Genomic DNA, 25,685 nt, shown 5'->3' with positions numbered 1-25,685 from the left:
TGTCAGAGGTAGGTTCTTTACCCAGAGGGTGGTGAGGGATTGGAATGCCCTGCCTGCTGCAGTTGTAAATGCGCCTAGTTTGGGGGCATTTTAGAGATCCGTGGATAGGTTTATGGATGGAAAGGGATTGGTTTAGATTAGAGGGTCATTGCTTTTTAATTGGTCGGCGCAACATCGTGGGCCGAAGGGCCTGTTCTGCGCTGTAATGTTCTATGTTCTATGCTGCTGTGGAAACTCAACAGGGAAAGGTTCTTGATGTTCAGGGACATCCAGTGGACTCTGCTTCAGGAGAGGATAAGAGATATTTATTCATAAACACTTAACCTACTTCTGTGCCCACAAGTCCAGCCCCAAGCCTCACCAGTGCCTACTGAGCCACCAGTGATACTGCAAATATCACAACATAGTTGCAAAGCTCCTGAAAGTAGTTGAGACATAAATGTCATTGTGTTTCTTTCCTTCAGAGGGATCAAAATTAAGGGTGACAAATTGTTATAGAGTGTAATAGTAGGTACTAAGCATCTCCTGTTTCATTATGTTTATTGATGTCTTTAGTAAGTGTGAGCATGATCAAGTGACATCATCAGTAGCACGGGTTTACATGAGTTATCATTATAGTCAAGTGGGCCTGTGCAGGGTTGCCACCAGATTCTGTGTCCACGTTTTAGTGTTTGTTTATATTTTTGTAAGTAAAGAAGATTAAACATCAAAATTGTCTATCTTTGTCAAATTACCACAGCTACAGATTCCTATTCCCCCGTTCCCAGGAACTTACTGGTAGATACAAATTTATAAAGGTGTAAACACTCCTGAAAATCTGTTTAGTGTTATGATTTAAAGTTATTTAAATCTACAGCCCTTTATCAATGAACCAAAATGGGCTGCAGCTTCCAGTTGGAGTGCAAAAGAAGACAGTGAGTTAATTGACAGGGCATTTGGCATGGCTTATGAAAAACCATTAATTCCTGCTGTTTAAATAGACTTCATTATTGACATTTCACAAGGATCATGTTTCCCCATTGTGAATGCTTGCCTGAGTTTCAAAAGTTCAAAAACCACTTAATTCAGCAAGGATGCTGAGTTCACATTTTGATTGACAGTTTCAAGATGCTGTTAGAGAATTGGCCATCTTTAGTATGCTTAGCGAAAAGAAGTTTCTTTTGCAATAGATTAGCAACTTGAAGAACTTAACATTTTTCAGGGGAATTAACATTTTTGGATGTTTTTCATCAATGAGAGATTTTATTTCAGTATCAAATGTGTATGAATGAGAGCTCTCTTAGTTATTAGAAATTTAATTCCTCTCATCGCCACATAAGGTCAACACTGGGTTGATGGCAATGGAATTGGCATGGCATCATGGAGGTGTCATTGGATGTATGAGGGGGCATGGATGTGGGTATGGAGCCTTTTTAAAGAAGGTAGGTCTGCTGAATTGAGATATTTTCTGACTTCAGCCTCTTGTCTCAGTGGTGAAAATTCAGCTCCTAATGTTTAGAGTGTAGTAGGTGATGACCTTTTTGTTCTTGTTCTTCTGATCTAGTCCAGTCTCTCTGAGGGATTCAGTGCTCAGTGAACATTTTAAGTTACTTTTCAAGTTCACTGCAATGTCTAATATTTAAGTTCACCCCCTACCTGCCTGCAGGTAGGCTCACATTAGAAAAGAACAGATTGCTCACACCAGCAACGTTTATAGCGATGTTAATTTCTTCTCCAGTTTGAAAAGTAAAACCCATAGAGACCATAATCTGTCATGTGTGATTCATCAAGTAAAGCAACTCTTTTACCACATAATATTCTCACTTTCCAATATCACCTTGAATGTTAAACAGTACTCTGAATTTGTTACAGATGTTTAACATTTATCATATGAGAGGGGAGTCAATGACAGCTGAATTTCTCAACGTAATCAATTTAACATGTAATAATTCCATTTATCCCAATCTTAAGCAGATCATTAACACTTGCATACCAGCACTAATGAAAAAAATCATTTAACATAGTCAGTTTCTTAATAAATGCTTTCAATGCAACTACTACCTTTTCAGAATTTATTATATTGTACATTTCCTATTCAGTCCATTGGAATCCACAGACTAGATTGTGAATCTGTTTGTCTCTAACACTTGGACATTTTCTTCCCCAAAAGTAGCAAATCCGAGCATAATTTGGGAAAGATGATTTCTTCCAGAGGACCACCACCATGGGTTATTTTCTAAACTTACCCTATCACTGGACTCGGTTCATATAGTTCAGTTGGGTTGGAAGCAATGATTAAATCAGCAATAAGCTGCTTGTGAACATCCACTTAACTTATTGCACCTTACTGATTTTAGAAAAGTTGTATTTACACTTGCTTGCCTGGTTATGTGAGGGTATAAAAGATGGACGTGCTTTAAACAGCTGAGTATTCCTCTTAAGCAAAGAATCCTACCAAAAAGAAAGGAGGCAGAATACAAATGTAAAGCATAGACTAATGAAATGTCACACATCCTGTCCGGTTCATTCCAGGCACAGATCAAGTCTCTCTTCTTATTGATATTATCCCACATACTTAATTTCCCAGGGAATCATTCTGCAAAACTTTTTCCTGACACCCACAGTTAATTGAGCAAAACTTCAGATTTTCTGTCTGATCATACATTATTCCATTCTGACTCATATTAGCTTCTCACTGCCAGTGCGTAGATGATTTGTTGCCTTCTGCTTTCCAGGTGATGATGTTCAGGGTGTGAGAGCTGCTGAGAATAGACAGACTTGCAGCAAAAAGAACAGCATAGAGTCAGGAATCTCATACTCAAAGGTGCCACTAAAATGTACTGTCATGCACAGGAAGCTCCCTTCCTCTGCAATTTAGGAAGTGCAAAATGCAGAAAAATCAATATCGTTGTTCCACAGTAATGAAATAACTTTCATGTAGTAGGATTTGCAGCATGTACAAGTCCACTTTCAAGCCTGAAATGAGCTTCATGTACAGAGCGCGCGCGGCAACTGGTTGGCCTGAGGTCAGGTTATGAATGGGTCTCATACATATTATAATTTGGGTACACTGCCAGTGTTAGTCACACCTCCACAGACAGCTTACCCTTTTTAAGGAACTGAACGTCAGCCCACTGACCTCACCAGTTAATAGCCCAAAAGCATATTGTGTGGTGGAGTGGGAATGCTGATCCGGACAGTGTCGAATTGGAGGTACACCCTCCTCTTCCTGCCTCCATAGCAATGTCATTTTTACAATTACTTACTCCACCACAGTTGACTTCTATTGTTTTAATTGGCCACTGGGAAAGTGCGGGAAAGGTCTGACCCAGGACTGAACTGGGTGACTTTCAGCTGTAAGTTTGGCGTGGGTCTTTGCCATGACCCTCATCACAAAACTAAAACTGAATTTCCTTCTGATCATTTTGGAATCATTGAATCATCAAAAGACTAGTTTTTTTAAAGAAGTACTACATATTCGCACACACTTCAAATATTTTCACAAGTTCAAGATATAACTTTACTTTCTCAGCCACTCCCTATATACCAGACCAGTTTACTTTCCCATTACTCTGATTCAACTATTTTTGTAATTTCTTTCCCATGTTTTGCTCCATAGATCAGAAGACTGTTCAGTCTGCAGATGTCCCAAGACTTCTGGTTGACTCAGCAGTGTAAGCTGTTGTTAAACCATATGGAAAGGTCCCAGGCCTCCTGCGCAGTTTTCCATCTTCCCACCATGCCACGCCTTGGTTGAGTCACCAGGAGGAGGCATTCTCGGGTGGACTGCCAGTTTTTCCTCCCTTTCCCAGAGGATTTTAAGTTTTTTTTCCCCAGAACTGTGGATGCGCAGAGTAGGCTGTCAGCTGAGGCACTTATGTTTGATAACGCTTCGGTAATTTATAGCTAGAAACTTTGATGTTTGTTGTGTTAATCACGATTAGCAACTAACAAATTTGCAGAAACTTAAAGGGGATGAACTGGGTATGACAGATTGGATGAAGCGAATAAAAATAGAGAATGCTGCAAACGCTCAGCAGATCAGGCAGCATCTTTGAACCAGGCAATGGGGCGGGAGGAAAGAACAAAGGGAAAGGTCTGTGCTAGGGTGGAACAGAAAATTCTGGAAACACTAAGCAAGTCAAGCAGAATCCTTGGCTCTAAACTTACTTATTAACTGTTAGATCTCTAACTTCTTCCAGTTCCGTTGATAGGTCATCAACCTGAAATACTAATTCTGTTTCTGTTTCCACAGATACTGTATGTCCAAATGATTGTTTCCAGAACTCTCTGTTTTTACTTCAGATTTACAACATCCACAGTATTTTCTCTCTGTTTGAATGTCTGTGTAGAGAGGGTGCTTGTTGACCAATAGAGTTTTTTGCTTAGTCCATGCTATCTTATGTTCCTTGAGTTTATTCAGGACAGGTAAGCTCATCACTGGGAGAAGTCCTAGACAGGAGGTTAATTAACCACAGGAGGTTAATTAACAATATAAAAGCTCAGGTGTTGGAGCCAACATATTGTCATGGATTAAGATTTGACTCAAAGGCAGAAAACAGAGAGTAGCAATAATGGGTCATTCTTGCATTGGCGGACTGTGGTTAGTGGAGTACCGCAAAAATCAGTACTTAGGCCCCAGCTGTTCATGATATACAGCAATGATTTGGATGTGGGAACCAAATGTAATCTTTCTAAGTTTGCAGATGATATAAATGCAAAGCAGCTACAAGAGGATTTGGACAGACTTAGTGAATGGGCAAAAGTGTTGCAGATGGAATATAATGTGGAAAAATGTGAGGTAATCCATTTTAGTAGAAGGAACAGATGTACAGATTATTTCCTAAATGGTAAAAAATTAGAACGTTTAGATGTACAAAAGGACCTGTCTATTAGTTACTGAAGGCTAATATGCAAGTTTGGCAAGCTATTAGGAAGGCTAATGGAATGTTAGCCTTTATTGCAAGAGGATTTGAGTATAGAAGTAATGAGGTCTTGCTTTAACTGTATGGAAGCTCGGCTAGACCGCACCTGGAGCACTATGTGCAGTTTTTATCCCCTTACCTCAGAAAGGATATTATTACCATCGATGGAATGCAACAAAGGCTCACCAGACATGTTTTGAGGATGGAGGAACTGTCTCATGAAGAGAGATTGGGTAAATGGTACTCATTATTCAAAAAGGAAAGGAGACAAAGTGGAAAACTACCAGCCAGTTAGCTTAATATGTCAGAAGAAAAATATTAGGAACTATTAATATTGCAGGGCACTTGGATAAGTTTAAGTTAATCAGTTAGGGTCAATGTGGTTTTGTGACACGGATGTCACATTTAACTGACTTATTGGAGTATTTTGAGGAAGTATCAAATGCTGTGATAAAGGGGAACCAGTGAATATGCTGTACTTAGATTTCTAGAGGGCATTTGATAAAATTCCACATTAAAGGTTATTGCAGAAGGCAAAAGCTCATGATATTGAAGGGTGATATATTGGCTGGCTAACAGAAAGCATGGATAGATGATTGGCATGCTAAGAGAAAGCAGAGAATAGGCATAAATGGGTGTTTTTCAGGTTGGTAAGATGTGGTATGCTGCAGGGATCAGTGCTGGGATCCCTTTTGTTCACAATTTATGTAAATAACATAGATGAAGAGATGGATAGGATAGTTGCCAAATTTGATGATGACACAAAGATCAGTAGGAAAGTAAGGTGTGAAGAGGACATAAAGAGGCTATAAAAATATATGGACAGGTTAACTGAGTGGACAAAGTTAACCACTCAGGTTAACTTTGAGTGATCAACTTTGAGTGATCAAAGTTAACTGAGTACAATCTGAGAAAATGTGAAATTGCCCATTTTGACAAGAAGAATAAAAAAGCATATCATCTAAATGGTGAGAAATTTCAGAGCTTTGAGGTGCAGAAGGATCTGAGTGTCTTAGTGCACAAATCAAAAAAGGCTAGTAAGCAGGTACAGCAAGTCATTAAAAAAGTTAATAGAATGTTAACATTTATTGCAAGGGAAATTGAATACAAAAGGAGAAAGGTGATGCTTCAGTGATGCAGGCCTCATGTGGTGTAGTGTTTTGGTCATCTTATTTAAGAAAGGATGTAAATAAACTGGAAGCAGTTCAGAGAAGATTTATCAGACTAACATCAGGAATGGGAGGGTTGTCTTATAAAGAAAGATTGAACAGGCTGGGTTTGTATCTGCTTCAGTTAAGAGGTAACTTGACTGAAAGATGTAAGATTCTGAGAGATTTTGACAGAGTGGATGTGGGGTCTTTTGCATGAGAATCTAGAATTAGGGATTATTTTTTAAAAAAAATGGAGATGAGGTGAATTTTTTTACTCAGAGGTTTGTGAGTCTGTGGAACTCTTTTTAAAAGGTGGTGATGCAGAATCCTTGAATGTTTTTGAGGCAGTGGTGAATAGATTCTTGGGAAGCAAGGAGGTGAAATGTTATTGGAGGTAGGTGGGGTTTGAGAATGCTATCAGATCAACAGTGATCTTATTAAATGGCAGAGTTGGCTGGAGGAGCTAAATGGCCTACTTGCTCCATGTTTGTATGTTCTCAAACCCAGTGATGATCAAAATCTGAAGTGTGTTGCATGATTGTCATGCCTGTGACTTAATGGAGCCTCGTGAAATTATTTGATGTGTTAAGATACTCAAAATATTATCATGCCCACTGTAAAATAAGGAGGAAATAGAGACAAGGGTGGCATGATGGTACAGTGGTTGGCATTGCTGCCTCCCAGCACCGGGGATCCAGGTTCAATTGTCTGTGTGGAATTTGCATGTTCTCCCTGTGTCTGTGTGGGTTTTCCATTTTCTCTGTATGGATTAGGTTGATTGGCCATGCTAAATTATCCCTTAGTGTCAGGGGACTTGTAGGATAATATGTGGGTTTATGGGGATAGAACTTGGGTGGAATTGTGGGTTGATGCAAGCTTGATAGGCCGAATGGCCTCCTTCTACACTGTAGCGATTCTACGATTCTAAGGTGCAGGATTTACTGGCCCCACCCCCACTGAGATTGTCCAGTTGCGCTGGATCATTTCATCATCCGTGGCAGGTCCTACAACAACAGAGCAGGGAAACTCTGGCCAAGAGCAACGGGAAGTCAGAGAGATTTCAGTGGAACTAAATAGTGCAGAACTTTCCTGAAAATTTGGGCAATAGCAATGTCATACCTAAAATATACATCATTGTTATGGCACTGATGTACTGGGAGATATTGGTATGAGTGATGTGCTATGTCTTGTGTCACCTGTAATTTCTTGAGATTTTTACATTGTAATAGCTCTGCACCTACCCCCACCATCCCCACACCATCCAAATAAACATGTTTTGTTGAATTGAATCTAGTTCGATTGTTGTTGATTGTTAGACCATAACACATTGGTGTTGGGAGGTAACAGAATGGCACTGGTCAGTCAGAGAATGCTGAGTGTTTCGCATCGGTGCTGGTGGGTTGCAATATAGCACTGGTGTGCACACTACCTGTAAATCATCTCTTAGCTAGTAAGTTACCTATGTCAGTGGAAGGGCTAAATTCTTTAATACGCTTTAAAGTTCTTGCTGTCGATCAACTGAACATTTTCTCATTAAATTTTAAGTCTCATTAAGCAAATGGATTTTATGCCACCAGAATGTCACACTGTACCAGCAATAAGGTTTAAATCACCATGTGTATATTAGCTTAAGAATTTATTATGTGAAAGTCCCCTTGGTTCCACTTTACATTACCTTGAAACTTTACGTTTATGTTCCTGTACCCTTCATAAAAAATATTTATTTCTGTATCTCTAATATATTACCACTAGAACTGATTCCTATTGAGGTTTGTGCTCTTGTTGTTAAATTAACATCATCTCAAATATCAATTAATCTCTTCAGCCCATTTTAATTTATAGGATTAATGGATTTATATGTGAGGACATGCTATTAAATCAAAAAATTAAATACGTTAGATAAACTCAGCAGGTCTGGCAGCATCTCTGGAGAGAGAAGAATGATATGTACTTGAAACTCTGCTGAGTTTATGCGGCATTTTCTGTTTTTAGTTCTGATTTCCAGCATCCACAATATTGTGCTTTTGTTTTATTGAATTATCTAAGTACTTTTAATACCGTTAACAATATTTTTCAGCAGTAAAATAGTTAATGTTAATGGTACATTCTAATATTTCATTGTATGTGTATAGGGGAATAAAATTGTAAATATTTTAAATGGCACCTTCCCTAAATGATGAATCATACATGGGGACATGATCCCCACCATTTGAACAGTGACCGCACTGCAATGTATCCAAATGAATTGTCCAGTCAATTTTGACATGCATTTGTCACTTGAGGGTCGAGGAACATCATCATCATCCAATTGCTGGCATTTGATACCAGTGTCACTATGGCAGCGAATTCCAGAGTAATCAACAGCCGCTTCAATCTCATTAAAACTTTATGGTGCAAAATCATAGAATTCTTACAATGTAGAAGGAGGCCTTGCAGTCCATTGAGCCTGCACAGATAACAATCCCACTCAGACTGTCATTAATTACCCTGGCCCTCCTGCCACTAAGGAGCAATTTAGCATGGCCAAACAACCTAATCTGCACATCTTTGGGCTGTGGGAAGAACCTGGAGCACCTGGAGGAAACTCATGCAGACACAGGGAGAACGTGCAAATTCCACACAGACAGTGACCCGAGGCTGGAATTGAACCTGGGTCCCTGGCGATTTAAGGCATCATTCACAGTTTTCTTAAATGTGAAGATTCCATAGCTCTAGATATCTGGATCATTAAGTCAGTGTCAGGCTTCCTAATCTGATAGGCAAAGCCTCTCTCAAGTACCTATGCAGCTGTTTTCCTCAGATTTTTCTATGGTTTTGAAGGCCAGACCTTTTAATTGTAAAGCTTTTGTTAGAGTGCCGCAACAAGGTTGAGTAAGCTCTCTTATCTGCTGCTCAGAAGAAGGTTAATGTATACTATTTGACCCAACTTCTGTCTGGGCTTTCAGAGGAAATGTGCATCTAAACTGAAAGGCACAGGGTTGCCAGGAATTTCTTCAGACTTCACCTACATATTGCGGGGTGGCCACTACAGCCTATCATGACTCTAAAGGCAACTTGTCAGATGGGAAAATTCAGTTCTGAGCCTCTCGCTTCACTGGCGATTAAGCACAGGTAAATCCTGAGAGGGATTTCCAGACACAACCCTTGGAAAAACCGTAGGTGTGCAATGAGGGCAAAGTTGAGGAAGCACTCCTATTCTAACTGACCAAAGGGAGGATTCTTTTTAATGACCTGAAAGAACGGGGTAAGGCAGGAACAACAGTTGCTGCAAGTCTTGTGAATGGATTTCAACAAGACATACTTCAATGCATGTTAAACCTCTCATTTACATATGAGAGAAACTTAACCATTAATATATGCGGCCATTTAGGTGCCTTAGGAACTTAACAGATTGGTACAGGCTATCTGACGCTGCATTTGAATGCAATGTGTCCCTTTTTATCTGAAAACAAGTGTGAGTACACCAATTTCTAACCTTTTGCATTATGTCTGCAAAAGTTTTCTTTCAAATGTCTCAGCTATATAGTGAATGCTGCACTTGAAATTCTCAGGTTGGATCAGAGGTAATAACATAGTAGTGACATAATTTTTGTTAAATGCTCTATATGAAGGACATGTATACAATCATAAATCATGATCTTGTCATTTTCTTTGTTCCTTATTCATGGAATGAGGCATTTTTCTGCTGACCATTGCATATCATTATGTATTTTAGAGCTTATGCTCTAGCCATGCGAAGTTGTGAATGTGTTAAAAATCCCCAAGAGAGTCTGTTAAATACCACATCCACTGAATGCTTCAATATGAAAGAAGACTGGAATAGAAATTGTTTTGAGAATAGATGTACATCAACATACTTAATCATGAGGAGTCATTTCTCTGAACACGTACGGGGGTGTTGAAAGACTCCCTGTACCGAGACTGATGCTGTGCGTCAAGACACTCAGTGCTTTGAATGTTAGATGGTGGCCATGATAGATCGTTGTCTGGCTGCACAGTCGGTTAATACAGTACTTCTTTCTTGACAGTTTCGGCATGAACCATGATGGAATTGGAAACTCCTGTGGGACGAAAGGTCATGAAGCAGCAAAGCTCATGGCAGCTCATATTACTGCCAACACCAATCCGTTTTCCTGGTCTACGTGCAGCAGAGATTATATCACCAGCTTTCTGGAGTAAGTGCCCAGTAGCATAGCAAATTCAATTACCCGGATGACTCAAAAATTAACCACTATTTGTTGCTATGGATAAATATAGAATTAATTGATAAAATTGGGCTTGTAGCTCAATGAAAGGTTTATGTGGAACTATAACTGATCCTATATAGGTTTTGTTTAACGCAATGGGTAAGTGCGCTTGATTTTAAAGTAAATTCTCCCTTTGACGTTTATTGATATGAGGTTAAAGTAAGCACAGATTTGTAAATGCGAAAACCAGCTGATGATTCATTAATTTTTCTCCTTTTAATTTTTCCTCCTGTTGTTGCATTAGCCTTTTCAATTAAAGGTTGTGATATTTAACCATTTAAAAAGTGGTTTTTTATTCCTATGTTGAGAAAATGCCTGCGGGAGTTTGAACTGTTTTGAACATGTTGGTTTTGATTTATCCTTCACAATGCTACACCATGTCTAAAGAGAACTAATTAATTGGTTCTGGGGCTGGGAAAAGATCATGGCACGTGTTCAATGCACTAATACTCCATCCCTGTTGTTTATTATATCTGCTGCTGTGTATTTTGTGGAAGATGAGTGATATGAAGTTCATTTTTGGTCTTTTGCTAATTCATTATTGACAGCAGGGCATTTGTAAAAGAATTCTGTCTATCCAAGACAAACAGGCCCTGACTCTTGCACGCACACTCGGATTGGTGCTGATCACTGGGGAAAAAACGTATTATCAAACCAGTAAAAAGGCACCAAAAGTTAGTTTCCATTATCAGCCAGCAGCAGCCTGAGCCGTGATGAGTTATAACGGCTTATTCCGAACTGCTGACATGTGGAACTGATATTCCGCCCTGTATAAATAATAGCTTACTGGTCCAGTGGGGGTTTTATGCAATTTGGAAACAAAGTGGGGGGTAATCACTGAAGCTTCCAACCCAGAAAGAAGTGTGGTTTTGAGAAATACTCCGATCTGTCTTTAACACTTGTCCACATGCTCAAGTACTTTCTTTTCCTCAACGTGGAAAAGCCTAGAGAATGCTAGAGAGCTGTCCTTAATAAAACAACAGCTGTGTACAATCCCTGCAGGCAGGGGCAGTATTTAATATTTTTTTCCGGAACAAACCATTTGGCCCAAAACTTACCCAGTCTTATATCAACATAGTCTGAGCCCTACCAGCATTGAATTTAAATGTTTTAAACAAAGAGGTAAATGCAGAAATTAGTCAGGACAGACCTTTTTTCTGTAGGCAGAAAAGCTATCTTAATGTCCACTTGAAAATAGAATCCATTGTTTTAACTTCAAAGTTTACGAGGCTAATTTTCTGATCTGACCATGTGCGTACCAGAAACATTACAGCATTGGTGTTATGTCTGCTGAAGTCTGGTACGGCCCATCCAAAGATTCTTCCTCATTGCACTGACCAAGCTTGCTCGTGAGATACAGTCTGCAAGCGATTGTTTTTGCTGCTACACAGCACGATGATGTGATAACTTTACAGGTGTTTATAGAATGTTAAATACTGTTGCGAGTGTTTTGTAGATTTTGGATATTGTTGCAGGTATTTAGAGGATGTTAGATATTGCTGCAGGTGTTTAGAGGATGTTAGATATTGCTGCAGGTGTTTAGAGGATGTTGGATATTGCTGCAGATGTTTAGAGGACGTTGGATATTGCTGCAGGTGTTTAGAGGATGTTGGATATTGCTGCAGGTGTTTAGAGGATTTTGGATATTGCTGCAGATGTTTAGAGGATGTTGGATATTGCTGCAGGTGTTTAGAGGACGTTGGATATTGCTGTAGGTGTTTGGAGGACGTTGGATATTGCTGCAGGTGTTTAGAGGATGTTAGATATTGCTGCAGGTGTTTAGAGGATGTTGGATATTGCTGCAGGTGTTTAGAGGACGTTGGATATTGCAGCAGATGTTTAGAGGATGTTGGATATTGCTGCAGGCATTTAGAGGATGTTGGATATTGCTGCAGGTGTTTCGAGGATGTTGGATATTGCTGCAGATGTTTAGAGGATGTTAGATATTGCTGCAGGAGTTTGAAGATGTTGGATATTGCTGCAGATGTTTAGAGGACGTTGGATATTGCTGCAGATGTTTAGAGGATGTTAGATATTGCTGCAGGTGTTTAGAGGATGTTAGATATTGCTGCAGGTGTTTAGAGGATGTTAGATGTTGCTGCAGGTGTTTAGAGGATTTAGATATTGCTGCAGATGTTTAGAGGATGTTGGATATTGCTGCAGGTGTTTAGAGGATGTTCAATCTCGCTGCAGGTGTTTAGAGGATGTTCAATATTGCTGCAGGTGTTTAGAGGATGTTCAATATTGCTGCAGGTGTTTAGAGGATGTTCAATATTGCTGCAGGTGTTTAGAGGATGTTGGATATTGTTGCAGGTGTTCAGAGGATATTAGACCCTGCTGCAGATGTTTAGAAGATGTTGGCCATTGCTGCAGGTGTTTAGAGGATATTAGATAGTGCTGCAGGTGTTTGGAGGATGTCAGATATTACTGCAGGTGTTTAGAGGATGTCAGATATTGCTGCAGATGTTTGGAGGATGTTGGATATTGCTGCAGTTGTTTAGAGGATGTTGGATATTGCTGCAGGTGTTTAGAGGATGTTGGGTAGTGCTGCAGATGTTTGGAGGATGTTGGATATTGCTGCAGATGTTTAGAGGATGTTGGATATTGCTGCAGGTGTTTAGAGGATGTTGGATATTGCTGCAGATGTTTGGAGGATGTTGGATATTGCTGCAGATGTTTAGAGGATGTTGGATATTGCTGCAGATGTTTAGAGGATGTTGGATATTGTTGCAGGTGTTTAGAGGATGTTAGATATTGCTGCAAGTGTTTAGAGGATGTTGGATATTGCTGCAGGTGTTTAGAGGATGTTAGATATTGCTGCAGGTGTTTGGAGGATGTTGGATATTGCTGCAGGCGTTTAGAGGATGTTAGATATTGCTGCAGATGTTTGGAGGATGTTGGATATTGCTGCGGGCGTTTAGAGGATGTTGGATATTGCTGTAGGCGTTTAGAGGATGTTGGGTAGTGCTGCAGATGTTTAGAGGATGTTAGATATTGCTGCAGATGTTTAGGGGATGTTAGATATTGCTGCAGATGTTTAGGGGATGTTAGATATTGCTGCAGATGTTTTGAGGATGTTGGATATTTCTGCAGGCGTTTAGAGGATGTTAGATATTGCTGCAGATGTTTGGAGGATGTTGGATATTGCTGCAGGTGTTTAGAGGATGTTCAATCTCGCTGCAGGTGTTTAGAGGATGTTCAATATCGCTGCAGGTGTTTAGAGGATGTTCAATATTGCTGCAGGTGTTTAGAGGATGTTGGATATTGTTGCAGGTGTTTAGAGGATATTAGACCCTGCTGCAGATGTTTAGAAGATGTTGGCCATTGCTGCAGGTGTTTAGAGGATATTAGATAGTGCTGCAGGTGTTTGGAGGATGTCAGATATTACTGCAGGTGTTTAGAGGATGTTAGATATTGCTGCAGGTGTTTAGAGGATGTTAGATATTGCTGCAGATGTTTGGAGGATGTTGGATATTGCTCCAGGTGTTTAGAGGATGTTGGATATTGCTGCAGATGTTTGGAAGATGTTGGATATTGCTGCAGGTGTTTAGAGGATGTTGGATATTGCTGCAGATGTTTGGAGGATGTTGTATATTGCTGCAGGTGTTTAGAGGATGTTGGATATTGCTGCAGATGTTTGGAGGATGTTGGATATTGCTGCAGGCGTTTAGAGGATTTTGGATATTGCTGCAGATGTTTAGAGGATTTTAGATATTGCTGCAGATGTTTAGGGGATGTTTGATATTGCTGCAGATGTTTAGAGGATTTTAGATATTGCTGCAGATGTTTAGGGGATGTTAGATATTGCTGCAGATGTTTACAGGATTTTAGATATTGCTGCAGATGTTTAGGGGATGTTAGATATTGCTGCAGGTATTTAGAGGATATTAGGTGTTGCTGCAGGTGTTTACAGCATCTTTTCATAAGAAAATGTAACTTTGATTCAAACTTGTTTCTCCATTCTATCCCAGAACCCGAGGCTTGACACTGGTGTAAAGGCCAGATTGGCTGACTGTTCAGTGCTGATTATGTTAGAATTGAGTCCCAGGAATATTGGCCTCTTCCCCTTCTCTTGGGGCATTAGTTCCCAGTGACTGGGAGAAGGTAGCACTCCATTCCAATATACATCAACGAAAGGAACTGGTTATAAATATCAACCATTTGCAAAAGTGACAGAATCAGCGAAGATAACGGCACAGATTATTACATTATTGCCAAGTAGCTGGAAAGCATATTTTATGTTATTTATTTGTGAATTATTGGCATCATTGCCAATGTCTGCACCTATTGTCCATTCCTAATTGTTATTCAGACAGTAGAGCTAAGCTGCCTTCTTGAACTGTTGGTGAACAATGTTAAGAAGGAAGTTCCAGGATTTTTACACAATGTCAGTGAAAGATCAGCAATATAGTTCCAGGACAGGATGGCGTGTGACTAAGAGGGGAACTTGCATTGCTGGTTGCTGTGCCTGCCACACAGTCTGTTTTAACCCTTATATGGTAGACAAATAACTGCGTGTAGACATCTCATTAGTAAAACCAATATTTATTTAAAACACACAATCAATAATCACCCATCCAACCAACAATAAGTTATCTTACAGAAAATGCTAAAATTCAAGCCCAGTACAAGACCTTGACTTAACTTTGCGTGACTGGCAAGTACCCAAGCAGATATTGGCCTTTATGTGTGCGCTGGTCTCAGTCGTCCTCTGCAAAGTCTGGTCCTTTGGTCTGGTCTGGTACTCTGGCTCTGGCCTTCCTTTCTTCTCGGTGTGATGGTTCTCCTCGTGCTGGTCATCGCTGGCGACGGTCACCGTTATTGTAGCTCATTCGTGGGGTCAGAGACGGAGAGAGAGATTTTTGGTTGCATAACACCCTTTATACCCCATTGGGTTTCGCGTCCCTTTAGGCCATTGCCAATCAATCGATCAGACTTGATTACCCTGATCGATAAAGTCCAATCGAGTGCTGCCATACCAATCTCTGGGTGTGTCTCCAATGGCCATGTCTGGAGGTGCTGGAGGCATGTAGAATAGACACCTCCCTCCCAAATAAAGGGTTACGGTGTCCCTATGTCTGATAAACAACCCATCCTTTTGTCCTGAAGATGACCCATATCCTGTGTATTCACTCGTCTGGGTTGCAGCCTGTTTATCTCTGTCTTTTAGGCTGCAGCCTGTCGTTTTAATTCTTGTCCAATTGTCCCAGAATGCTTTAATTTTAGATGGCCCATTTGGCCACAGTCCCCCCTTTGATCCTGAATGTGAAGTATGATAGATCACAAACTCAGGACCAGTATCTGTCAGGAATTCCCAGTCACTTAACAGTCACGTAAGGCCCAGGTATTGGCATGCACAGTAATAATACATTCCTACAACATATTCCAGAAGCTATAGCCAACAATACTTTACAAATACAAATTGCCATATATTCTAAACACCATTATTACAATAAGCTAATTACCCACAAATACAGACAATCACATATTCTGAACACCATTATTGCAATAAACTAATTATAAACCAACATTCAAACAAATGTTATAATCTGCAGATCTGAGGTGCATTTTGGCAGTAGGATTTCCAGTGGTTCATTAGTACAAATTGCAAAATGGCAGGCTTCCTATAAACATTGCTCTACTGAATAAGAGGAGAACATGGTTCAAGGGTGGACTCTACGTTCTGCCTCTGGGTGATCCTCATTTTCCATCGGCTGAATTGGACTGTGAAGATGATTAGGTATACCAGGGTGAACCATCAGATTTGACATTATGTAAACAAATGGATGGATTTGGATGTTTGACCCCACCCCCCACCCCCAATTCCAAAGATCATCCCACCAAGAGGTGACTTTAATTTCTTTAATTCCCCTTTTCACCCCTTGGGTCTGCTGTATTACTTTGGTGAAGGTTCTGTGGGCTGTAGCCAGTTTTGCCTGAATGAGATTCAATTCCTCCGGCAGGAGTTTTAGGCTTGTGTCATATTTCTCATGGGATTTCCCTAGAGACAGTTGGAGCTCGTCAGTGGCATTCACATCTATCCTCTCCCTCTTATGAATGCCTGTTAGTTGAATGAGGCACACCCTGGCTGGTATGTCTGTAGTGTTAGTGATGTTACAATGTGTCATGCCATACTGATATTGTTTTAGGGAGGTGGTGAGACAGTAACTCCCTGCTCCCGTGTAAGCCACCCAAGTTATGTCTGTGTCCATACTACTGAGCAATTTAGGTTAGTGTTTGTTCTGAATCCACACATTGTGTGCTCATTTAAATAAACTGGGCACGGGTATGCGATTATTTTGTCAGTTTGCTGACATCTGTCCAGAGTAGTGCCAATAAATCTCCCTTCTTTCTCCACTGAGTGCAGTAAAGTGCCGTCGTGCCCTATCCAGATATCCTGATGGATAGTCTCTATATTTTCCACTTCAAAGACCCTCTGTCCGACCCGGTCATCAGTGATTATGGGGAGCCCTAATATCATTCCCAGGGCTTTCCCTGGAGCCCCTTTGCAGTCATCATTGAACCAGACTTTGGTCAACTGTCGCATCTGGCAGCCAGATAACTCGGGGTGTTTCTTACCCGTAAATAGGTGTTCCACCTGTTCGTCACTAATCCAAGATGGAACCTGTCTACTGCGTACCTGCTCTAGGTTTTCCCTTAACTGTTCTATTGTCCACTGTCCATATGCACTACATAAAGTCCAGTCCTGTTTTTGGTCATCATCCTCTAATTTTCCCCTGATATAATTTAATTGTCTTGATGTATCCTTTCAATACAGCAACCATGTGGCTGCTGGCTGCATTCTCAGTCATTCTCCTTCAGCATCTTGCTGATTGTCCTCATTGATAGAACTTAGAGCCTGTTTAACCTGTTGGGTCAGAACCCTAAGTTTATTGTCCAGGTTAGCTAAATCAAGGGTGTTGATGGCTGCTAGCCCTGCCCCGTATACTGTGGCTATGTCATTGACTAACTCTCTCCTGGATCTTCCCTGTCTTTCATCCATTCCTGTCTTCCATCCTAACAGTCTGCAAGTAAGTGGAGGTATAATCTCTTAAGTGGGGGAGAGCACCACTCTGGCCCCAGCTATATCCATCACCACAGGTACCAATTTGTAATGGATGTTGCCGTACAAGGTTTACCCAGTGTGTTTTAGAACCAATCCATTCTGTGGTCCAGGGGTGGCTTCAGGACAAATCGAGTGGAGTGGGCCTGGGGTTGGCTTTGGCCCAGTTCTTATTTTGTACAATGCAAAATTCCCCTCTGAGTGTCCCGGGGCAACGCTGCCCGAGCTCTAATCTCTTTTCTGGGCTGTTGTGCCCTTTTCAGGGCACCCGTTATTTGAAAATCCCCACCAATCCCCTGCTACGGTGACACTCAGGTAACATTCAGTTGAACTGCCATTTGGTTTCTTGTATATCAGCCACTGGTTGTTGCACCCAAACATTATACTCTTATTGGGATGCACCCATAACATACCCTCCTCACATTCCCCCGCGTCAGATGGGGCAAACCATAAATAACCGAGATACCAAAAGTTCACCTTGCTTGGAGTGTCTTGTGTGCTTATCCCGATGATGAGTCGGATGAGGTGGATCCTAGGTTGTATCTCTGTCGTCGTCCGTCGCTGTCCTGAGGAGATCAATGTAATATCTAATATTTGATGTATATACATATATTTAAAATGTCCATGCTCCCCCCTCCCCTTTTTCTTTGAACACTTATTTGACAGTGATGTGGTCAGGAGAGCCCGGATATATCAAGTGTCGCTTGATGTCATAGTTTCTTTTTCTAATTGTGGAACACTACGGAGCAATTTTGTTCAGATTGCTAAATAGGTGAGTCGTGGGGTTGTCAGAAAAGAGCTTATTTAACTGGCCAACAAAATCAAAGTGGCCAGTTTTAGTCAAGCAGCAGTCACCATTAACTATAGGGATTTGAACAGCACTGGAGTTAGTCTGTAATGACCTGAAAAGGCATCATTTCTATAAGTGTGTAGGAGTTTGAAGGCAGGCAACCTGTAAAATTTAGCACCTCTAAGAGTTGGAAATGTGTCCCTTTAACATTAGAGGTAAAGAGATGGCTCTTCCATCTTCAGAACATTGAAAATAAAATTCTCTGTGTCACTTGGAACGCTAAGGAGCAGGGTTAAGAGCAGCTGCATATTGTACCAGGCTTTTGCACTGTAAGAGTCTTGTTTGTTTCATTTCCTGTTGAAAATGTAGCCCAGTGACCTTGAAGATTTTAAAATTTAGCATAGCTGCCTCAATGATTTTAAAATTTAGCATATCGGCCGTAAAGATTTGTATAATTGGCTTAATGCTGTCTTAACTAGAGAAAAGTGGTGAAAGACCATGGCATCAGATTGTATAAATAACCTGGTTAATCGTACTAGCAGTATACAACTGCTTTTAAGTGGGTACTCCCATCAGACGTTCTTGTACCTTGCATTTGGTCTGTACTGTAGGCTGAATTTCATCATTTGGAGCACCTTAGATTCCTTCATTCAGCATTTTTGTTAACCAGTTGCCCAACAGAGACTCATCTTCTGAATCATTTGTCTCATGGGGCTCCATTATTATCTCCTCACCTGGTTTCCATACCTGTTTGTTGGACTGCTCTGTGGGGTCTGTGTTTGAATCAGGGTTCAGGGGTCCTTCATCCTCGTGTCCCAGTCTAATTAATTTGTGTCTGGTCCCTTAACCATGTGGGGGATGCAGCATCGGGTGTCCCCATCAAAATAACCTGGTGTCGTTTAGTCAGGGCCTCACTGTTGGGTCTGGGTCTGTTAAGGTCTATGTTTATGAGAGAATCCATAATGCTGCGAGGGCTGATATCTGGCGAGTTGCTCCAGTCCTCTAGGGTGCGCAAATCTCCTGTTATGTCTGTCGATCAGTACCCCTAGGGGCACTTCAGGTGTAGACAAGGCTCTGGGCTATAGTGTGGTTGGAGGAAGGGTCTGGTCTGGACCTGAAAGTGGATGAGAAGGTGCGCAGGGGAGTATATTTCCTGGGTGAGGCTGTTCCAGTCGCCCAGTGTCATCCTCCCCTATCTCTAATGAGAGATGGTGGAAGTGATTATTCTGAGTCCCATAAGCTTTCAGTTGATTGACGTGGAACCAATCAGTTTTCCCATTGGCGATTAGGACCTTATATATTGAGAGACTTATTTTGTCAGTGATGGTATGCGGATCTGCATATCTCAGGGACATGAAAGAACTGCGGTTGTAAAGGGAAATCATCACCTGCTGGCCAACTTATATTCTACTGGGTGTATCCTTTTATCGAAATATGCCTTGCTGAGTTTCTTTGTAATTCCTAATCAGACAGCCACGGCTAACTGGGCTGCTTTAATGTTTTTGGTTATCTGCTGGATGGCTTTCCCGTGGGTGAATTCTGTGATAGCAGGCTCAGTTAAATCAAACCCCAAGAAGTATTCAGCCCCCCTCATAGGCAGGCCAGTCATTAATATGTGGGGGGTGAATCCAGTAGAACTGGAAACAGTATTATGTACCTTTATGAGGGCAAATGGAAGTACTATATTCCATGTTGTGTCTTTCTAATGATCCATTTAGCACTTGGTTCGTGTGCTCTATGATTCCACTGGATTGTGGATGGTAGATGATATGGAATTTCTGCTTGATGCCGAACATAGCCAGAATGTTCTGCATCATCCGCCCGGTGAAATATGTCCCTTGGTCAGACTCTGTGCTGTGGAAAAGACCCTATTGTGTAAACATCTGCTGGGCTAATACCTTTGCAGTGGCCTTACCTGTGTTGGATCTAGTGGGGAATGCCTTGACCCATTTGGTGAAAGTGTCTATTATTACTCAGACGTTTTTAAATCCATTCCTACATGACACTAGTGGGCTGATATAATCAATTTGAGATTTGTCCAGGGGCCTTCTACGTACTGGATGTGTGTGCCTTAGCTCCACTTTTCTGGCATACCTATCGGGGTTGTTCTTGGCATAAATTAAACAATTGTTGATATAATGGGCAACGTCATCGTGCAGTTCAGGCCACCAACATAATTCTTTTAATCATTCAGTTGTTGTCTCTATGCCCTGATGGCCATGTCCGTCATGGTACTGGTAGATGAGCTGATTTCTGTCCTGGGAAGGGACTACGTATATGCCTGCCTTTAATATCAAACCCTCCTGAATCTGCATTTTGTCTTTCCATTTCTCATATGGGGCTGGGTAGACTGCTTCTAAAAATTGTTTTAGGGAACTCAGTGCGTTGCGCCTGAACCAAGTCGGCTATATTAGTTTGGCAGATGGTCACAGCATTGACTCGCTCTCCTACAGGTGGCTGCCAAAACTGTCCTGTACGAGCACTGGCCTTAACTAATGCAATGGCCTTACAGTTTCCAGGTCGGGAGATCCTTTGATGGCTTCTAATCTTAATAATCCCATATGTGCGTCCTTCAGTGGCCTGCAGAACGTATTTTAATAAGGGGGCTGATGGTAGGGGCTTTCCATCCGCAGATACGAAGCCTCTGTCTTCCCATAACAGTAGGAACTCAGTCAGGCTGTTGCACACATACATACTGTCAGACTGTATGTTGGCAGGTGTTGGAAATAGGTCTGGGTGGCTCACTACATATGTGACTGCTGCTAGTTCAGCAGCTTGAGCACTCAAATGGCTGGGTGGTTTGAAGGCGAGTTTTATTAGTAGCTATTCCTGTTGATTTTCCACATAAATGCCACATCCTGTGATTCTGGTCCCATCCGCTATGGCGGATAAACCATCTACATAAACTCTCATGGCTGAGTCTGTCCGCTGGGGGCTGCCTGTTTTGCCCCTGATCGTGTCTCCTGTCATTTCAGGATAAACTGACCTGTGGGGTCCTTCGTGGCAAGAACCTGACACTCAAGAGGATCTCCCCCGTAATTTAAATTATCTGCCAGGGACGTGGGCACTTTGGTTTGCTTTATGGTGATGTCTCTACCCTGCAGTAGCAGTGTCCAATGGGCAGTGCGGACCTGGCTTACTGAGCTGTCTTTAAGGCAGCCGTCCAGCAGAAGCTGTGTTGGGATGTGTTCAGTGAGAATGGTTACTGGGTTCAGTCCGGCAATGCTGCACGGCCCAAAATACTGTGAGCAGATGGCGTTCACACCTGGAGAAACCTTGTTCGACTGGGTCCAATACTCGTGAGGCGTAGATGACTGGGCCTGGTCTACCATGTCTGTCTTGTAATAATACTGCTGAAAGTGTGTGGTCAGTGACTGCAACTTCTAAGGCGTATGATAGATCTGGGTCAGGGTCTAGTAAGGCTGGCAAGGGTGCACTTTAAATCAGTTATTGCAGCTGTGTGCTGCGCAATCCACTTCCAGGTCGGGTTTTTCTTTAGCAATTCAGAAAGTGGGGCTGCCTTAGTGGCAAAGCCGTTATATGTTTCTGACAGTACCCTACTAGACCTAGGAAAGATCGAGGACACTCACATCTCGGAGCAATGGGAGGTGCACTATGGAGTCTATCCTTTTCTGTTCGATCTCCCTCTTCCCATGCGTAATCACTGTAGCTAGGAATATAACCTTGGGTTTGCAAAATTTGGGTCTTTTTCGTGTTGACTTTGCAGCTTAATGAATGGAGCAGCGCGAGTAATTCATCCAGCAGTGTTATATGCTCCTCTTTGGTGTAAATCATCTACGCATTGGACCAAGCACTCGGGTCGGGAAAATCTTTCTAATCGGTAGCTAGTTGCCTTTAGAAGATGAACGGGGAATTATGGAAACCCTGTGGTGGGCAAGTCCAAGTGTATTGCTGTCTTTGGAAGATAAAAGCAAACTTGTACTGGCAGGACCGATTTTAAAGGGATGGTATCCAGTACCATGAAGAACTTTGCCTGGGTTCCCTGTCTCATCATGGTGACGGGGCTTGTGGCTACTGTGGGGGCTGTGAGTGGGGTAACCTACTTAATTCCCAATATTGACCGTTAACATCCATGATCCATCTACCTTCTTCACAGGCCATATCGGCTCATTATTTGTGGATGCCACTCGTCTCAACACCCCCTGCTGCAATAGAATATCAATTACTTTGGCCATCTCCCCCTCTGCCGGTCTGGGGAAACCGTATTGTCTCTGTGGTTTCAGGTCTGGCCCTTCAATAACACTTCCCCAGGTATCTGGCCACAATCATCTTTGTGCCGCCCAAACACTCCATTGTTTCTATGAAGCACCTCCCTGATGGCTGGATCATTGCTAATGGTTAAGGGATCAAACCAGAATTCCCCTGTTGTGCTAATCCTATTAGCATGTATCCTGACTGGAATGATTGATGGCGCTCTGCTAATCGTAGCCATCTACCAAATGCATCGATTAGTTGGGTCAAATGAAAGATTCCATTTATTAATATAAATGTGTTCAGTGCTTGGAGGAAGGTCAACTAATACTACCGGATGGTCGCACTCCATGTTACCGAGGTGGACCTGTACAGGGGCTGTAATGTGTCCCTCCTGCATGTGTCCTGTGAATCCACTGAGTGTAATTGTGCCCAAGCTGGCCAAGGGATGTCTGATTTTAATTTTGATACATTTAGGGTAGTTCGGGAGCCTCCAGTATCCCAAAGGAATTCTATGAGGTGGCCTCTTACGTCGCCATTAACTGGAGGTGTTCCTACGCTATCCCACCTGGTGCTACGGATCCAGGTTGGGGAGGCCAGGCACCATCAGTCCGGGATTCCATAGGTGGGAACAGTTGGACACAGTGATGGGCTCGTACTTACGGTATGCATGGGGTGACCGTGACCTTCCATTGGTGGTGGGTGGTGTTCTGTCTTGTACCTAGGAGCTGCCCTAACTGGTAGAGCCGCTAGTCATGGTAGTCTCGAGGACCATGTATATGGTAGTATGGGACTCCTGCAATCTCAGGTGAAGTGTCCTGGCTGCCACAATTAAAACATGTCCCTCTCTCTCTCACCAGGACTGCTGTGTAAATTGGAGCTGTACCTGTCTGATATTGGTGATCCCTTTTACCCTCGTTTCTCCATACTGGACCCTGGCTAGCCCTTATTGGAAGCATTCTCACCTCCCTTTCTGACCATGACATTGAGGCTCCCTGAACTTCCTGTTCCCAGACTCGAGCTAAGTGTCAGAGAACATAAGAACATAAGAAATAGGAGCAGGAGTAGGCCATCTAGCCCTTCGAGCCTGCCCCGCCATTCAATAAGATCATGGCTGATCTGTCGTGGCTCAGTTCCACTTTCCCGCCCTCTCCCCATAACCCTTAATCCCCTCTCTTATCAAAAACCCATCAACCCGCATCTTAAAAATATTTAGCGAGGCAGCCTCCACCACTTCAACGGGCAGAGAATTCCAGAGATTCACCACCCTTTGAGTGAAGAAGTTCCTCCTCAACTCCGTTCTAAAGCACCCCCCCCTTTATCTTGAGGCTGTGCCCCCTAGTCCTACTGTCTTTTTTGAGCGGGAAGAGTCTCTCCACCTCTATCCTATCCATCCCATTCATCATCTTATACGTCTCAATGAGATCTCCCCTCATTCTTCTAAACTCTAACGAGTACAAGCCTAGTTTATTCAGCCTCTCCTCATAGCTCAACCCCCTCAACTCCGGTATCAGCCTAGTAAACCTCCTCTGCAGTCCCTCCAAGGCCAAAATATCTTTGCGCAGGTGCGGCGCCCAAAACTGCACACAGTACTCCAGCTGCGGCCTCACCAATGCCCTATACAGCTGCAGCAAGACCTCCCTACTTTTATATTCAATCCCCCTCGCTATGAAGGCCAGCATCCCATTCGCCTTCCTGACCACCTGCTGCACCTGCAAGCTGGGTTTTTGCGACTCATGCACAAGGACCCCTAGGTCCCTCTGCACTGTCGCCTGCTGCAGTTTTTCGCCACGTAAGTAATAATCCTTCCTACATTATTCCTACCAAAGTGGACCACCTCGCACTTGCCAACATTAAATTCCATTTGCCATTTCCTGGCCCATTCGCCCAGCCTATCTAGATCCTTCTGCAGACTCTCCACACCCTCCGCACAATTTGCCGTTCCCCCAATCTTGGTGTCATCAGCAAATTTCGACACCCTACACTCGGTTCCCTCCTCCAGATCATCTATATAAACGGTAAAAAGCTGAGGCCCCAGCACCGACCCCTGGGGCACTCCACTAGTCACCATCCGCCAATCCGAATAGCACCCGTTGACCCCCACTCTCTGCCTCCTATTTGACAACCAATCCTCTATCCACGCTAACACCCTACCCCCAACTCCATGTCCCTCGACCTTCTGCAATAACCTCTTGTGAGGTACTTTGTCAAACGCCTCCTGAAAATCTAGAAAGACCACATCCACCGGCTCTCCTCTATCCACTGCCCTAGACACATCCTCATAGAACTCCCGTAAATTTGTCAGACACGACTTCCCTTTAATGAAACCGTGCTGCGTCGCTTCATTGTGTGTAGTCTTGCAGGGTCAAAATTAGCGCTGGCTTTCTTGCCTTCCTCTGTGGTGTGCGAGACTAATGTCCCAGCCCATTTGGATGAATCAGCCTCATTTAATCTAACCTGATCTAATTCCCCATACACTCCCGTGAAATGAATCCATAAACGACCAGCAAAGGCAGTCAGATGTTCCCCTTTCCTCTACATTTATTTAACCCATCTACAGGATCCCCTTTATTAAACCCTACCGCGGTCAATATTGCTTCCTTGATCTCGTTCAAGGTTCCTTCCCCAACATTTTGAGGGCTTGGCAGGGCAGACTGTACAGACTTGCTTAAGCATATGACCGTGAGCTTCACTACTTCCCTTTCATCTAGCCCGTGCATTATCTTCTGCTGCCTAACATCTTCAAAGAAACTGTATAGATCAATTGAAGGCTCAAAAATTGTGATTTTATTTGAGATTTTGGCCAATTGTGCCACAATAAACGGGGTCGTGTACGTAACAGCTGGGCCTGAGACTCTCCTACCCGATGTTCAGTCGTCACTGGGTGCATCGGTACTGGAGGTGAATCTGGGGGCGCAGTGGGCATGACTTCCTCTGGGAAAGATGGTGGTGGACCCCAATCCTTGGTTAGCATAATTTAAAGTCTACCATTTTCCTTGAACTCTCCCCAATACGCATCCTCTATCTCCTCTTCCTCTATTGTCCCAAAGGTACACATAAATCCATTTCGAACCGATAATAGGGGTTCCAGCCGTGGAATTTCTCGCTAGCATTTGGAGTGGTTAGCGGTTGCCTGTCTCTGTTCTTTACTGGCTTGATGTAGTGCCTTTATTGCCACCTGCAGATCAGTGCACTTCCAATCATGCTACTGTCTGCTCGGCTTCACCTTTGGCCAAGACAGAGTCTTGGTAGACTCTCTCATGCTGGGTTTGAAAATTGCCCAGATGTAATAAATTTGCCTGGTTGGTTCTCTTTAAT

At 42.5% G+C, this 25,685-nt stretch overlaps 1 protein-coding gene across 3 annotated transcripts in view; it reads left to right on the top strand.

Annotated features, from left to right (window-relative positions):
• Positions 1-25,685, top strand: part of adamts6 (ADAM metallopeptidase with thrombospondin type 1 motif, 6) — a 286,378-nt gene that overhangs the window by 136,154 nt on the left and 124,539 nt on the right. For all 3 annotated transcript variants that reach the window (XM_080186565.1, XM_080186557.1, XM_080186560.1), the window contains exon 10: positions 10,084-10,230. In XM_080186565.1, coding sequence (XP_080042691.1) covers positions 10,084-10,230 — 147 coding nt within the window. The remainder of the gene's footprint in view (positions 1-10,083; positions 10,231-25,685) is intronic.

The sequence above is a fragment of the Carcharhinus amblyrhynchos genome, chromosome 1 (assembly GCF_965287045.1).
Source record: "Carcharhinus amblyrhynchos chromosome 1, sCarAmb.v2.hapA, whole genome shotgun sequence".
Classification (NCBI taxonomy): domain Eukaryota; kingdom Metazoa; phylum Chordata; class Chondrichthyes; order Carcharhiniformes; family Carcharhinidae; genus Carcharhinus; species Carcharhinus amblyrhynchos.
This window is presented reverse-complemented; position numbering and strand designations above follow the sequence as displayed.